The sequence below is a fragment of the Macaca mulatta genome, chromosome 15, assembly GCF_049350105.2.
Source record: "Macaca mulatta isolate MMU2019108-1 chromosome 15, T2T-MMU8v2.0, whole genome shotgun sequence".
NCBI classification, from domain to species: domain Eukaryota; kingdom Metazoa; phylum Chordata; class Mammalia; order Primates; family Cercopithecidae; genus Macaca; species Macaca mulatta.
Window position 1 is genome coordinate 44,135,210 of NC_133420.1, and position 15,768 is coordinate 44,150,977.

At 49.5% G+C, this 15,768-nt stretch overlaps 1 protein-coding gene across 8 annotated transcripts in view; it reads right to left on the reverse strand.

Annotated features, from left to right (window-relative positions):
- Positions 1-15,768, reverse strand: part of COL27A1 (collagen type XXVII alpha 1 chain) — a 156,942-nt gene that overhangs the window by 121,382 nt on the left and 19,792 nt on the right. For all 8 annotated transcript variants that reach the window (XM_077968246.1, XM_077968245.1, XM_015117009.3 and 5 more), the window contains exons 4-5: positions 13,786-13,839; positions 9,088-9,141 (exon numbers count right to left, since the gene is read on the reverse strand). In XM_077968246.1, the coding sequence (XP_077824372.1) occupies positions 9,088-9,141; positions 13,786-13,839 (108 nt within the window). The remainder of the gene's footprint in view (positions 1-9,087; positions 9,142-13,785; positions 13,840-15,768) is intronic.

Genomic DNA, 15,768 nt, shown 5'->3' on the forward strand with positions numbered 1-15,768 from the left:
ATGATAAACATTAATATTTACTGAGTGCTCTTCTAAGCCCTGGACACATATTAACTCATTTAATCCTCCAAATCCATAAGGCAGCAACGATTACTATCCCCCTTTTACAGAAGAGAAAGCTAAGGCACAGCAGGAATAAGTCACCTGTCCAAGGTCATACAATTTGAAAGTGGGATTTAGTCATTCTATTACAAAGATACATGCATGTATATATACATTGCAGCACTATTCACAATAGCAAAGACATGGAATCAACCTAAATGCCCATCAACAATAGAGACTGGATAAAGAAAATATGGTACATATACATCATGGAATACTATGCAGCCATAAAAAGGAATGAAATCATGTCATTTGCTGGGACATGGATGAAGAAGCCATTATCCTAAGCAAACTAATGCAGGAACAGAAAACCAAATACTGTCTGCTCTCACTCATAAGTGGGAGCTGAACAATGAGAACACATGGACGCATTGGGAAGGAACAACATACACTAGGGCTTGTCGGCGGCAGGGGAGTAGGGGTAGGGAGAGCATTAGGAAAAATAGCTAATGCATGCTGTGCTTAATACCTAGGTGATGGGTTCATAGGTACAGCAAACCACCATGACACACGTTTCCCTATATAACAAACCCACACATCCTGCACATGTGGCCCGAAACTTAAAATAAAAATTAAAAAAAAAAAAAAAAGAAAGTGGGATTTAGGTTCTTGCAGTCTGGTTCCAGAGCCTGAACTCTTTACATTTTGATATACTGCAGATGAAAAACTACAATCCAGTGGTAAGGGGAGGATAGGAAGAAACTGGAGAGAACTTCACCTAAACAGAGGTAAATCCTTAAAGGGAGTTACAGGTTTTGTAAGTTGAGGCTGGAAAAAGACCAGGAGGAACCAGATGAAGTGGCAGCTCAAGGGATGCTCAAGGTACCTCTAAATGGGTGAAGGTATGACTTCTGGGATAGAGCACACTATATGTCTTCCCAGCCAGGCTCCTGCAAATCTTCCAATAAGAAATATAAGTTATATACAAAGTCAAACTAACCATTTACACCTTCACAGGAACAAGAATCTTGTTGTCAGACCAGCTCTCCAGCCAATGAGCTTGTGTGACCGTGACAGAGCCTGTGTGACCTTGAGCAAGCCACTTTCCCTCTCTGTATGTGAAATGGCAGACTCTGCCTGGATTAGTTAACAGAGCCAGGTGGTACTAGAAGACAGATGGGAGCCTTAAGTGCCAAGAACATAGCAGGAATGGGAACTACGGTGAACACCTTTCCTGCAGGTTGGGTTGGGAAACAGAACAGAAGGCTCGGGTGGCTGAGGCCCAGAGATTGGGTGAGACAAGGGAGGAATAAATCACAAAAGATTTGGAAATTCTGGCTAGGCATGGTGGCTCATGCCTGTAATCCCAACACTTCAAGAGGCCAAGGAAGGAGGATCACTTGAGCCCAGGAGTTCTAGACCAGCCTGGGCAACAAAGTGAGACCATGTATCTACAAAAGCAAAAAATTTAGCTGGGTGTGGTGGTGCACACCTTAGTCCCAGCTACTTGGGAGGCTGGGTGGGAGGACTGCTGGAGTCCGGGAGGTTGAGGCTGCAGTGAGCTCTGATAGCACCACTGCACTCCAGCCTGGAGGACAGAGCAAGACCCTGTCTCAAACAAACAAATAAATTAATGAATATTGAGAAATTCCGGGCTGGAAGCCTCCTATATAAGCCATCCTTGGTCTCAGTATCCAGCACAGGGCCTGGCTCAGAGAAGTCATCATAAAATGTTTCACAAATGAGCAAATGAGTGAACAGAGTCTCAAGAGACAATGGTAGGGATAGGAATGGGTCAAATCTGGCTCCAGCCCCAGAACTTTCTCTGAATTTTCACCAGGCCTCCCACTGTCACTACGACTATTTTCATGGGTCTAGAAGTTCTGGACAATGCAATAAGGCAGGAAAAATAAATAAGAACTACTAATCTTTGAGGAAAATGAGACAACAATATGTTCTTTTCTGCAAATAATATGAATACCTATCTATAAAATCCGGGAGAACCAACTGAAATACTAATAGAATTAATAAGGCGATTTAGTAAGGGGATGGTTATAAATTAAATATAAAAATAAAAAAATACAAAAATTAATAGTTATTTTCACTAGATGAGAGTTATCTAGAAAATACAATGGGGAGAATATTCCATTCATGACAGCAGAAACTAAGTATAAACCTAATAAGAAATGTACAGGGCTTATGTAATAAAAACCATTAAAGTTTACTAAGAGACATTGTAGAACTTCAACCAAATAGGAAGACATGCCATATTTTTAGATAGAAAAATATAATATTTTAAAGATGTTAATTCTTCCCAAATTAATATGTGTATTTAATTACAATTCCAGTAAAAAGCCCAAGCGTTTTTTCAAGGAAATTGTTAAGATAGGCATAAGGTTCATCTGACAGAATAAATAGCCAGAAATGTTTTAAATAAAGAGAAGAAGAAGGACACATAGTACAAAGATAGTAAATGTCATATAATTGGCATTTTACTAGCATAAAAATAAATAAACAATGAAACATAATACAATGGCTTGTATTAGATCCTTGTCTATTATAGAGTAACCGGTGGAGGAAAGATGTTTAACAAGTGGTTAACTATTGGAGGAAAAATAATGCTGGAACCCAACTTCATTTCCACCACCCCCATTAAGATGAATTCCAGATGATTTAAATTTTTTAAGAGTACAAGAGATATTATGAAATGACAAGGAATATAATTGAATACCTATCTGATCTTAAAATAGGAAAAACATTTCTAGGTATAAAAGCAAAATAAAGAACCACAGATTTTACAGATCAATAGAGCCCTCCTGAGATTATCTGACATATTTTTTAAAAGGATAACATTTCTATTCGTGAAAATCATCATGAATACTCTTAAGAAGCAAACAACAAACTAGAAAATATTTGTAAGGTGAACAAAGCCTTAATAACCTCAAAACAATGCTTACAAACCAATAACAAATGGCAACATCCCAACCTCCCAAAATAAACCAACTCATAAGTGGTGAAGTACAAATGGAAAAGAGATTTAAGAAAAACATACATCTCATAGATGATCAATGAAGTGAAAATGATAATAAATTATCTTCTTTTAAAAATATCTTCCTTTAATGCTAGCAGGAGCATAAATCAGTTTAACCTTTCTAGAAGGCAATTTGCTAATAAAATAACAGCTAAACATTCATATGTCTCTCATGTGCAAGGCATATGATAAATCATTTGCATATATGTGTATATTGCATGTGTATGTATATACAAATATATCTTGGTATATGTCTCGATATATGTCCACATATACATATATAAATACACATACATGCATGCACATACACACACACATAGTGAGGTATGAACTATGATCTTCCTTGTTTTACAGAAGTGGAACCCGAGGCCCTCCGAGTTTTAAGTAACTTGCCCAAAGTCATGCAACCAGCAAATGGTAGTGAGGTGGGAGATGAGACTTGACTCTGGAGGCAGGGCTTGGACTTGGGACCTAACTGAGGACCAGCTAAAACAGGCATGAGGTAGAATCACCTTTCCATAACACCTGCCCACTAGTGTGCCATGTTAGTTTACCATTGTTATGACAACCTGAAAGTTACTGCCCCTTTCCATGGCAATGACCTGATGACCTGGAAGTTACCACCCCTTTCCTAGAAATTTCTGCATATTCTGCCTCTTAATTTGCATATAATTAAAGGTGGGCATAAATATGACTGCAGAACTGCCTCCGAACTGTTACGGTCAGCACACTGCCTATGGGGTAGCCCTGCTCTGCCTGAGCAGTCACGGAGCTGTTCTGCCACATCAATAGAGCTGTTTTCTTCTACCATGAGCTCGCTCTTGAATTCTTTCCTGAGTGAAGCCAAGAACCCTCCCAGGCTAATCCCCAATTTGGAGCTTGTCTGCTCTGCATCAGTAGAGCCAGGATTCAAACTTGGGCACACTGACTCCTGAGACCACATTAGCAATTCTGTTTTTGATGAACTTATCCTAATGAAATAATTGGAGATATTCTAACATTTATATACAGTCATGTTAATCAAGATAATATTTGTATATTAATTCAAAGTGGAACTGATTTTTTTTACAAATGGAGTAAGTTATATAAAGCTGGGATATTAGTGTTGATAGAATGCCATGAAGCCATTAAATCATATGTGATGGATGCCAAGTGGCTAACACAGGAGAATGTTCACAATAATTGTTAAGTGAGGAAGGCCAGATACCCAGCCACAACAAAGTGGATCCATACTCACATATATGACACACACAGGGAAGACCAGAGAGCTGTGGAGTTAGGGCTAGATTGTCGCCTTGAGGTCAGACAGCCGAGGGTTTGAATGCTTGCTCTGCCACTTACCAGAAATGTGACTCTGGGCAAGATACTTGGCCGCCTTGGACCTATTTCCTCATCTGTGAAATGGGGGTAATAATACCTGCTCTGCAAAGTATATAAAGCTCTTGACCAGGGCCTGGCCCAAAGGTTGCTCAAAATGCTCTCAGAGCTTATTACTGGGCAGGACCACTACAGGTAGCTCACTTTCTTCTTGATATCTTCTGAACTTCTCCACATTTTCCTTGGGTGGCTGAGGCCCAGAGAGGGGATGAGACAAATGAGCACTAAATCACAAAGGATTATAATAGTCTGGGCTGGAAGCCCCCTGTATATTCCATGTCTGATCTCAAGTGCCCAGCACAGGGCCTGGTCCAAAGGAAGGAACATTAGAGGAAGAGGAAAGGTAAAGCTCACACCAGCTCTGCCAGCAGCCACCTGGGCCATGGAGCCTGCCCTCTGCTGACCACTTCTCTTTCCCAGTGTCCAAGGGCCATAGTCATCCTGGCTAGTTCACTGCAGACCAAGTGAACCAGACCAGAGACAAGGTGGCTAGCTGCCCAAGAGTGGGACCAGGAGCCTCATGGCCCAGTGCAGGGAGTACTGGTGGGGAGCACTAGCTTCCCTCTCCAGAAAGAGACCCCCACCTCTGCCCTAGAGCTCCTCATTTGCACCAAGGACCTGCATCCCGCCTGACTCCACCATGGTCCAGCATCAGCACCCTGCCCCAGGGCAGCTCCAACCCTCCTACTGGCCACCAGCCAAGCTCTGCTTCTCAAATGGCCTAAATGACATTTGCAAACCTCATCCGGTCATGTCAAGTCTGCTGAAATCCTTTTCAGGTCTTCCAGCTGCTCTTTGGATAAAGTCCAAAAATCATACCACCAACTGCCAGGCCTGTTGCCCTCGCCAGCCTCCTCCAGCCCCTTTGCCTAGTTGTCCACTATACTTCAGACCTTGGTTCAACCTTCCTGCCCTCTGAGAAGGTGTCCCTCACCTCCTGGACAGGATCAATCCGCATATCGTGGGGTCTCTGAGCACCCCGGGCCTCTCACGTGGAGCCCTAGAGACCTAATCATGGTATAAGTCTGCACTTGTCAATATGGTTGGCTTGTTTTTCTTTCTCGCTCATCTCTACACTCCCCAAGGGCAGGGACCATGCCTGCCTGTGTCCCTGATAGCCCCAGTGCCTCACACATGCCGACAGCTGCCCCTTCTGCAGCACCTGCCACGGGTCAGCACCGCTCTAAGTGGAAACACATCCTCTCAGGGTCCTAGCTTCTCTGCCTCATTCTCAAAGTCCTGGATCCAACTCTGTGCTGGAGCTGACGAGCTCCCTTTGCTGCTGGATTGGAACATGGGATATGTGGGTAGATAGTAGATGGGCAGAGCCTTGGGCTCTGGAGGAGGAAGATGGGATGTAGCCTGGCTCTGGCCTGTACCAGCTGTGACACCCTGACAAAGCTCCTTCTGGAAGGCAAACCCAAGGATCTGAAATACAGTCCCCCCACTGCCCAGCCATGATCCAGGCAAGGTCCCTTGGCCCTCTGAACTTTCACTCTTCTGCACCCTCAGGAGGGATGAGGTCCCTCACCTCAGGTTTCTCTCTTTCTTGGTCTTCCTCAAACCACCCATCTCTCCCACCCTTCAGTGTAGCAGAGGGATCATCTTCCCACTAGGCCATAAGCACCTGAAGGCGGAGATGCACTGATGGGATGACTGCATGGGGCTAATCCAGTTCTGTGCCCCCAGGGCAAGCCCTCCCGGGTGTTACTGATTTATCTGTCAACAGCCCATAGTGGGTGCTCAATACACGTTTGTTGACTGAAGGAGGATGAATGGATGGGTGGCCCCAGACACCATGCACTGAGGTTCCACAGTGCTCTGAGCAGGGCCAGCAGGAGGAGCTGATGGAGTGTCTGCTACCACAGGAGCAGGGAGTGAGTCTGGCGGGGGGAGGAGACAGGCTCCACTGGTCCCAGAGCGGGCTAGGCAGGGGCAAGCCTGGCCATTCAAAACAGCTGCTGATGCTCAGCATCAGGGGCCAGCACAGGCCTTGGGGGAAGCCAGCCCTACAGTCCCACCAGGTCACCTCCCATCCCAAAGGGGATCTGCTGAACAGTGAGGACCCTAGGACCCTCTTCCCAGGGTCCCACCCATTCATGCAGACACACAGCTTTCTCATCCAATCTCAGCCAAGTCATTACTCCCATCCAGGGAGGGCCTCTGCTTTAACCTTTTCCTGGCCATGCCACAGATCAGCCTAGGGCCCTGGCCCAGTTACCTGGGCCTCCCACCTAACCAGCCTCCCTGGAGGCCCCCTCTGTTCACCCTTGGCCTCAGGGCCAAGTGTCCAAGCAAAGGGCAAGATGTTTCCCCCTGGCATTTTATGCAAGTCCCAATGAGAGAAGCAGCCTCTGATTCCAGTGTATTTTATAGAACCTACACCCTTGTCTGCTATACACAGATGTAAACGGGAGTCCTGTCCGTGAGGCCCCGAGTCCGTGGTTCCCAGTCCCACGTGGTGGCAGGAGAACTCACTTGCTAGGGAGAAGCCTCAGTGGCCACACTCAGAGATGTGTCTCAGAATGTGAGGAGAAACAGCTGGCAGGCCCTCCTCCTACCACGGCACATCTGTTAGCAAGATTGGGGTGGGCTACCATGGTGCTGGCACTGAGGTCCCACAGTGCTCTGAGCAGGGCCAGCAGGAGGAGCTGATGGAGCATCTGCTACCACAGGAGCAGGGAGTGAGTCTGGGGGTGGGAGGAGACAGGCTCCACTGGTCCCAGAGCAGGCTAGGAAGGGGCAAGCCTGGCCACTCAAAACAGCTGCGGATGCTCGGCATCTTGATGTACCCATGGCCTCTGCAAAGCGGAAGTCTCCAAATGAGTTCCTGCCTCTCTGCCTGACCCGTGGGAGCAGCTTCCGCTGCCATTTCCTAGACAATGTCTTCATCGACCCGTGCCTGAGTTTCCCCATCTGTAAATGGGTACGGTATCTCCACCCATCTCTTTAGGTCTTTGTGGGGATCAAATGAGACCAGCCACATCAAATGCATGCACAGTGCCTGGCACACAGGAAGGGTTCAGTATATGGCTGGTACTATAACCAGTGTTCGCCCTGTGAAAGCCCAGAGCACCTCCAGGCAGCTGCTAAGCACTGGACACCTGAGGCCTCCACTGCCTGCCTTCCAAAAAGGAACCCAGCCCAGCCCTGGACTTAGAGTCACAGATCTAGAGGGGCTGAGGTCAGTGCTCCTGCACTCTGCTCTGTCCCAAGACTCTGGCACCACAGATCCATACGCCCAGGACTACCACGTGAGACCTCTGTCCAAAGCTCCCAGGCAAGCTGATGGGCCAGAAGGAGTCCTACTCCTTGACTCAGGAGAGCTGGGCTTTAGCGGCTGCTCAGCAGCTCACTGTGCATGGCCTGGAGCCAATCAGTTAAGGGCTTTCCTTAAGCCATTTAACCTTTGCAGCTGGGTTATCAAAGAATGGCCCTGGACCCGGCCCAACCAAAGCCCAGGGGTGCACTTCACCTGGTTACCCCACAGATGACACAGGCTGGGTTGGGAGGCCCCTGAGCCAGGAGCCCGTCTGCCCTCCACAGCTCCTTTGGCACAGGCACTGCTCTTAGCTTCAGGGACTTTAGCATCTTCCTTCCCCTCCTCCTATCTCTCCAGCCATTCCGCAAGCTTTCTTTTCCCATGACCTAAATGTTGCTGGCTCTGGCACTCCTCTTGGTGCTCTGAGTTTCTCACTTCCAATGCAGTGCCCCAACAACCTTGCCCTCTGCCAGAGCTCCAGGAACAGACAGAAGAGCTCAGCAAGTGCTGTTCCCATATCATCAAAGCATCAGCCACTAAGGTCTCATCAAAAGTGAACTCGAGTATTCCAAGAAGACTCCCTGGGGGAAGTGGCATTTCTGCGCCAGCCTCCCGCTGGCTCTATCTCCAGCTCAGAGCAATCCTGAGTTCCATAATATCTGTCCATAAATGATCACTTGACCGGGCTACACGTTTCCACATGCAACATCATCTGAGCCCCCTCCTGGGACCCAGTTCAGTCCCCAAGGCTAATATCAGGGAGGTAAAAACTGTCTGGTGTTTGTAACTGTCTCTCACCTTGCACCCACCACCATCCTTTCCACTCTACCTCCTCCCACACCCCTGAGTTGGCCCAGACTAGCCTCCTTTCTCCCCTGTATCACCCCCCTGGTCTCCCGGCCTTGGCTCTGGTTCCCCACCCCCACTTCATCTTCCTCATGGCATCTAGTGAGCTTTCTAAAACGTGATCTTTCCACATCCCTCCCCAGGATGCATCTTACAACACGGTAAGCCTTATGTTCTTAGTCTGACATTCAAGGCCAGCCTTCCCTATTTAGCAAGAAATCACCCCTCTGCCCACTGCCCTGAAGGCTCTGGGTTCCAACTGCGCGACTCCCCCAAGTCTCTCCCAGCCGGAAGCACTGTGTCTCCAGATCAGGCACAGGGCCCAGCCCTGGAAAGGGGTCCAGAGGGTGATCCTGGCTTGGGTGGGAATCCCCCTCAGTGCCCCTGAAGCCCTCCCACCAGGCGCCCCTGGGAAGCACTTCAAACATGGCTCCAACCCCAGCACCCACCAGGCGCCCCTGGGAAGCACCGCAAATATGGCTCCAACCCCAGCACCCACTCCGTGGCCACATCTCCAGCAAATACTCACTTTGGCTCCAGGAGGGCCGGGGAGACCTGGATTTCCATAAGGCCCAGGAGGACCCTGAAAGAGAAAAGAAACAAAAACAAATAAGGTGACAAAAAACAGGGGCCATCTCACCTCTGACTGCAATGCCTGGCACCTTCCCTACACCCACTGGTTTATTATCTTCTCCCCAAACCAAGCCCTAGCAACACTGTCGTGGCCACTCAGCCTACTTTTGGGAGCACCCCCTCCGTGCCTGGCCCCGTGGGAAGCACATCCCATGTGCCATCTCATTTGATCCTATTAACCGGGAAGGTAGGTCATATTGTTATTACTATTTTGAAGACAAGGAGGCTGATGTTCACAGAGGTTTGTAACTGTCTCAGATCACCCAGCTGCTAAGAGGCAGAGCTGGACCTGGATATCAGAGCACAAGTCCTTCACCCCTAAATTTTACCTCCTCTCCACACTCTCTTAGCCCGGCCCCGTCAGCCCTTCCCAGCTTCTTCAGGCTCAAACCACTCTTAACTATGCACTTCCCTCCCATGTATCTGGTACTTTCTCTCCTCATTGCCTTTGCCCATGATGTTCCCTCATCTGGCAGCATCTTTTCTCATCCATCTCCTCTGCTTAAAACCTGATCCATCCTTCATGCCTGGCTCAAAGTGCCATCTCCTCCAGGGAACCCTCTGGGGCTCCTCCAGCTTCAAGTGGACTTTTATTTTTTAGAGGCAGGGTCTTGCTTTGTGGCTTAGGCTAGAGTGTAGTGGTATGATCATAGCTAACTGCAGGCTCAAACTCCTGGGCTCAAGAGATCCTCCCGCCTTAGCCTCCTGAGTAGTTGGGACTCCCAGCATGGGCCACCATACTTGGTTAATTTTTAATTTTTTTTTTTGTAGAGATGGAGTCTTGCTACATTGCCCAGGCTGGTCTCGAACTCCTGGCCTGAAGCAATCCTCCTGCCTTGGCCTCTTGAAGTGCTGGGATTACATGGCAGCTGGCCCCAATTGGACTTTTGTATGAGTCTTTGGAGTTGAGAGCTCAAGAAGGATGCATTTGACCTCTTGTGAACAAATGTGCACCTCTCCCATGGCTACAACATGTGATCAGACCCTTAAACCCCTGCAAGCTCCAAGCTTTCAAGGTCTTCCAGAGACCACAGAGCACCTGGGAACACTGGACCCAGAGAGTCCAGGAGGCTTGGTCAAGGTCATACAGCAGAGTTGTGGCCAAGTGAGATCAGGGTCCAGGGCCTGGTGGTTTCAAGTCCAGAGTTTATTCATGGTGCTGGATTTTCCCAGTCCATATCCAAGTTCCCCTATAACAGCTGGGTCCTGTTACGTCCACTTTCTCCAGCAAGAGCCCTGGCCTAGAGTCTTCCAGCCCAGTAATATAAATAGAGCCCTAAGAGTCGGGTAATACTTGAGGGTTTTTGTCTAGCAGGAATAATCTGGGGCATAGGAGGTGAGGAGAAGCACCCCAAAGGGTCCAGTGGTCCTCCCCGCCCAGTCAGCCTCTAGGCACACTGCCCTCGTCCCTGCCCCTCTTGATTCATAGGGCTAACTGTGTGTGAACTGCTTTCTTCTTCCCTGTGCTCTGAGGCCAGCTTCCCAGCTGCAGCCTGTCACATTCCAACCAAGGCACCTCCCTCTTCCTCTCTTCCTTGATGCCTGAACTGGGACCCTCCCCTTCTCCGAATGCACCGGGAAGGAACAGTGTCCAGAGCACACTGAGCCTGGGGAGTTTCTCAGTGCCACTTGTGACCCTCCTTCCAAAATAATCAGCCCTCCTGCCCTCCCCTGCAGTCCACCAAACACTGTCTCCTGGCACGCGACAGAACCTGGAAGCATCGAGACTGGGTCCCAGTTCTGAGCCCCACTTTGCAATCCCCAGCCTCGGTCTCGCCCTCTGTTCTGTAAATGACTGGGACCCAGCAGTCTCTAAGGAATCTGGAACACCCCCTGATGTTCACCCCAGCCCAGGCTCGTAGGGTCTAACCAGGTCTAACCACAAGCTCAGTGGGAACTGGACAGAGTTTGGGAGGGGGTGTTGAAGGAGGGGTTCGTGACACCCAGTTCCACCAGAGCCAGGCGTGGGCTGCACAAGGTCAGGGGTGGCTGCCTCTCCCCAGTCATGCCCCCAGCTGCCCCATAGATGGTGGGCCAGAGCACTCAGCTCCCCCATCTGCAGCTTCTGAAGGTGGGGGCTTCCTGTTTCCCTGCCCCCCCACCGTCCCCACCCCTCTCCAGCCTTGCAGAGAAACGAGGCACATAGTTGACTGAAAGCCAAGCAGACTGATTCTATAAATGCTGCAGCCTAGAAAGCCAGGTGGGGGAGGCTCTGGGATTCCCCGACATCCCTCCATGGGCTGGGGGAATATGTGGAGGTAGGAAGGGGCAAGACACAGAGTTTTGGGCGACCTCAGGTAAGAATGCCCCTCCTTAAGCCCCTCCAGAGCCCCCATCTGTGCAGAGAGGAGCTGGGATTGTTTAATCCAGCATTCTACTATCTTTGGAATTTTATAATACATGGAATTTCCAGTCTAGAAACAGGATGATGGTACGGTGGCAGGCGGCGGGGCTGGGGTGGCTTGCAGGGAAAGAGCCTAGAAGCGTGTCAGGAAAGTCATTCACCCAGAGCTAGGTGGAAACTTAGAAACGCCTTACCATGACCCCAGGCTTTACAGATGGGGAAACTGAGGCTAGGAGGAGGGAAGGGACTTGCCTAAGATTCCACAACTTCTTGGTGGAAATATTCTTGACTCTTAGATTAAAACTCTTCACCAGTCATTTGCCCAGCACCTGCTGCACGCAGGGCACTCTGCTAGGCATCATGTAGGACAGAGAGGTAACCAAGGCCTATCTCTGAAGGGGCTCAGGTGACTACCCAGAAAAATAAGCACAATAGATGCTTAAGATGGTAGGCTCTGGGCCAGGTGCAGTGGCTCACACTTGTAATCCCAGCACTTTGGGAAGCTGAGGTAGGTGGATCACTTGAGGTCAGGAGTTTGAGACCAGCTTGGCCAACATGGTGAAACCCCATCTCTACTAAAAATACGAAAAATTAGCTGGGTGTGGGGACATGTGCTTGTAATCCCAGCCACTTGCGAGGCTGAGGCAGGAGAATCACTTGAGCCTGGGAGGTGGAGGTTGCAGTGAGCCCACATTGCTCCATTGCACTCCAGCCTGGGAGACAGAGCAAGACTCTGGCAAAAAAAAAAAAAAAAAAATTGGTAGGCTCTGGAGGCAGACTACCCGGGTTCAATCCTGGCTCTGCCATTTACTCTCTTTAACTTTATCTGAAGTAACTAAACCTTTCTGAGCCTCGGTTTCCTCATCTGTAAAATGGGAATAGATTGAAACCTATTTCTCAGGATGGCTGGAAAGGTGGAATGAGATCCTGCACATGTGGCTCAGCAAACAGAGTTCAGTGGTCAATGAGAGCTTTGAGAAAATGGGACACGCCATCCAGAGGGAACAGGGGAACCACTGCGGGAGTTCCAAGAAGGGAGTGGTCACCAGAAATAAAGGTGATGTTTGCTCTTAGACATGAATGGAGGAGAAGTTTACAAAGGAGGACAGCCAGAGCAAAACTGCAGAGGCTGGGGGGCTCAGGAGGTTGGGGAAGGGAGTAGGCTGCCTAGGTCAACGGCCTCATCCTGGTCCCAGGCTGCACGGTCCCATGGGCTAGCAGCCTCTGTGATATCTGTGTGGTCCCCAGGGGGCACGTGCTTCATGAAGGCTCTGAAGCCAGGAAGAAATGCCGCTTCAGATGGCAGATTCCAGAGCCCTGGGCCCAGGGAGCAGAGGGCCAGGTCTGGAGGGAACTAAGGCTTGGGTAATTGCATAACCAGAACCATTCGCTGGGCTCAGAGCTAAAAATATGCCCCAGGCAGCTATCTCTGCCAGGGCCTCACCAGGCACCCAGCGTGGGAAAGGCTGATTCAGCCTGGGCACAGATGCCGGGTGCTGTTGGTCTCAGCCCTTTAAGGGAAGCAGGTAGGTCTCCCTCTAAGGGGATCTCCAAGGGTTCCAGCATATGGGTAAGAGCCTGGGTTCCAGTCCTGGTTTGGCATTTCCTACTCAGTTTCCTCATCTCTAAAATGAGAATGATCACACTGTCCCATGGGAGCTTGGGGTGGGCGTGAGAGGTCAAATAAGGCAGCATAAAACAAGGTGCCAGGACATCACATAGGAGCTATTTTATTTTCCCTCTGGGGCTCGGGCTAGCTCAGCGAGCCACTGCAGCCTGCCAAGCCCGGCCTCTCTCCAGCAGGAGGAACTCAACTGCTCCCTGGCACGGCCCCTCCAGGTACCTATGTCCACACCCCTACCCCAGGAGAGCCCTGCAGAAACAGGAAGAGGGATGCAAGGGCCATATATTCCCCAAGTCAGCTTTTTTCCTGGACAAACACTGAAGTCCATCAACCGAGGGGATGTGATCTTCAGGCTTCCCCACCTTCCCCACCCCAGGCTACAAAGGGTGATATCCCCAATGGACAACCGAGACCTACAAGAGGTCATTGCTGTTCCATGCCATATCTGTCCATATAGCATGCCTGAGAGCCCTAAGTCCACTCCAAATGGATAAAGCAAAATATGGGTGCCAGAGATGGGGAGGGAAGAACCTGAGGACACACAGCAAACCTGAGACCTCGGGGGCAGTGAGACGCAGGCCAAAAGAGCCAACAAGAGTTCCAAAGGACAGCGTGAGATAACTCACCCGAGGCCCACGTGCACCAGGGATTCCAGGTAGCCCAGGCAGCCCAGGGGGACCCTAAGGAAAAAACAAGACAGACAGCATTAGACAGTGCCTCATTGGCAGCAGAGAATGGGCTCAAGCAGTCATTCAACAATCCCGCCTGCAGCTGTGGGCATGGATAGTCCACGGCTCAGAGGAGGAGTCCCCTGAGGTCCCTTCCCTGAGAAACTCATGCTCTTTGGAGCTTCTGGGCTTTGGTAGCTACTAGTCAGTCACTGAAGCCCTCATCATTTATCACCCAGCTAACTTAGGGTGTCACCTCCTCCAGAAAGCCTTCCCCAAGTTGGACAAAGTCCCTTCTTTTCCTCTATTTTAAAGACCACTATCTTACTTGGGGAATTATCTGCTTAGAAGCCTGTCTCTCCCATCAGATGATGGTCTCCTCAAAGGAACTAAGGGGATATGAGTCATATTTCTATCCCCAGGGCTCAGTCAAACATTTGATAAAATAAAACAGCCAGAAACCTCAGAGCTCAGCCAAATTCTCTGCAGAATCAGAACAGAGAAGGGACTTGGCCAAGGTCACACCAAGTGTCTCTGCCCCACAAAGAGGCAGCACAGCACACAGAGCACGGCGCGGGTTTTTGAATCAGACGCGCCTGGGTTCAGATCCCTGCCTGTCACTGACAAAATGCGCAAGTCTTTAGCCAGCTTATGCCCATACAAACGGAGGCAATAAAACACTCCCCATGGGATTCCAAGGATGACATGAGAGATGATAAATGTGTAGCACAGTGCCTGGTACGTAACCGGCACTCAAATGTGCTATCTGTTCCCATGGCCACAGCATGGTCCAGCCTTCATCACCGCTCCCCAAGAACCTGCAGCAGCCCCCTCAGTGGTCTCCCCGCCTCTACTCTCTCCTCCACTCCCTCCCTTCTGCAGTCCTCCTCTACACAGCCTCATTCACCTTCCAAAAGCCCTCCCCTGCTCAACAACATTGAAGAGCTCCCCATTTCCCCCAAGTGAAAGACCTAACGCTGAAGCTCAGCATTTAAGGAACATCTGTGTATCCTCATCTCTTTTCTCTTTAAACAGGAAGGGAGGCAGCCGAGCAGACTTACTAAACCATGAGCTGGTCTTTGTTCAAATCCTGTCTTTACCACTTAATAACGGCAGACTTCCTGCAGTTCCTCCCACTTATCTGAGTCTCAGATGCTCCCTGTTAAGATGAGTCCAACAACTACTGCTGCATCTACCTCGAAGGAGTAAATGAGGATTAACTAAGCGCCTGATGTGAAGAACTGTGCCTGAAGCCTTCAAAGGAAGCCAGGCTTTCGAGGATGTGTGAGGCCTGGGGAATTCATTTGTTTCAAATAACCATCAACGAGATTCCAGGTTTCCTGCCCAGAGTTAAAATCGGTGTTGAAAACCCAGTCCGGTTTGGCGGGTAATTAATCCAGATCTCACGCTGGGCAGCCTCGGCTCACAGTTCTGGCCTGTGAACACCACGTGCTTGCTCGTCCATGAATAAAAATCAGAGGAGAGATCCAGACAGGCAGATATGGGTACCAAGGTCACTGGGCAACAGCCCTGAGCAGAAAGAGGAGGGACTGTTTTGTGACCTCGGGTAAGTCCCAGCTACCTCTGAGCATCTGGGGACCTCTGGCCAAATTGTTGGCAGAGCTCAATGGCTGGGTACAGGAGTTGTCTGGTTTTGCAGGTTCTGGACTCTGGGTGCCAGTCTTACCTACTTCCCCTCTCCAGCTGTCTCTGAGCAATAGAGTATGGTGTAACGCCAAGGGCCTGGGTTCACATAGGGCACCCCCACCCCCCTACTTACTAGCTGGGTGGCTTTGAGCAAAGCTATTTCCAGGCTCCAAGCCTTTGTTTCTATTGCTGTAAAATGAGGTTAATAATAGCACCTAGCCGACATATAATCTATAACAAGTGCTAATCCTGGTGTCTGGCACCCAGTTAATGCTCAAAAAAATGTTAGCTGTT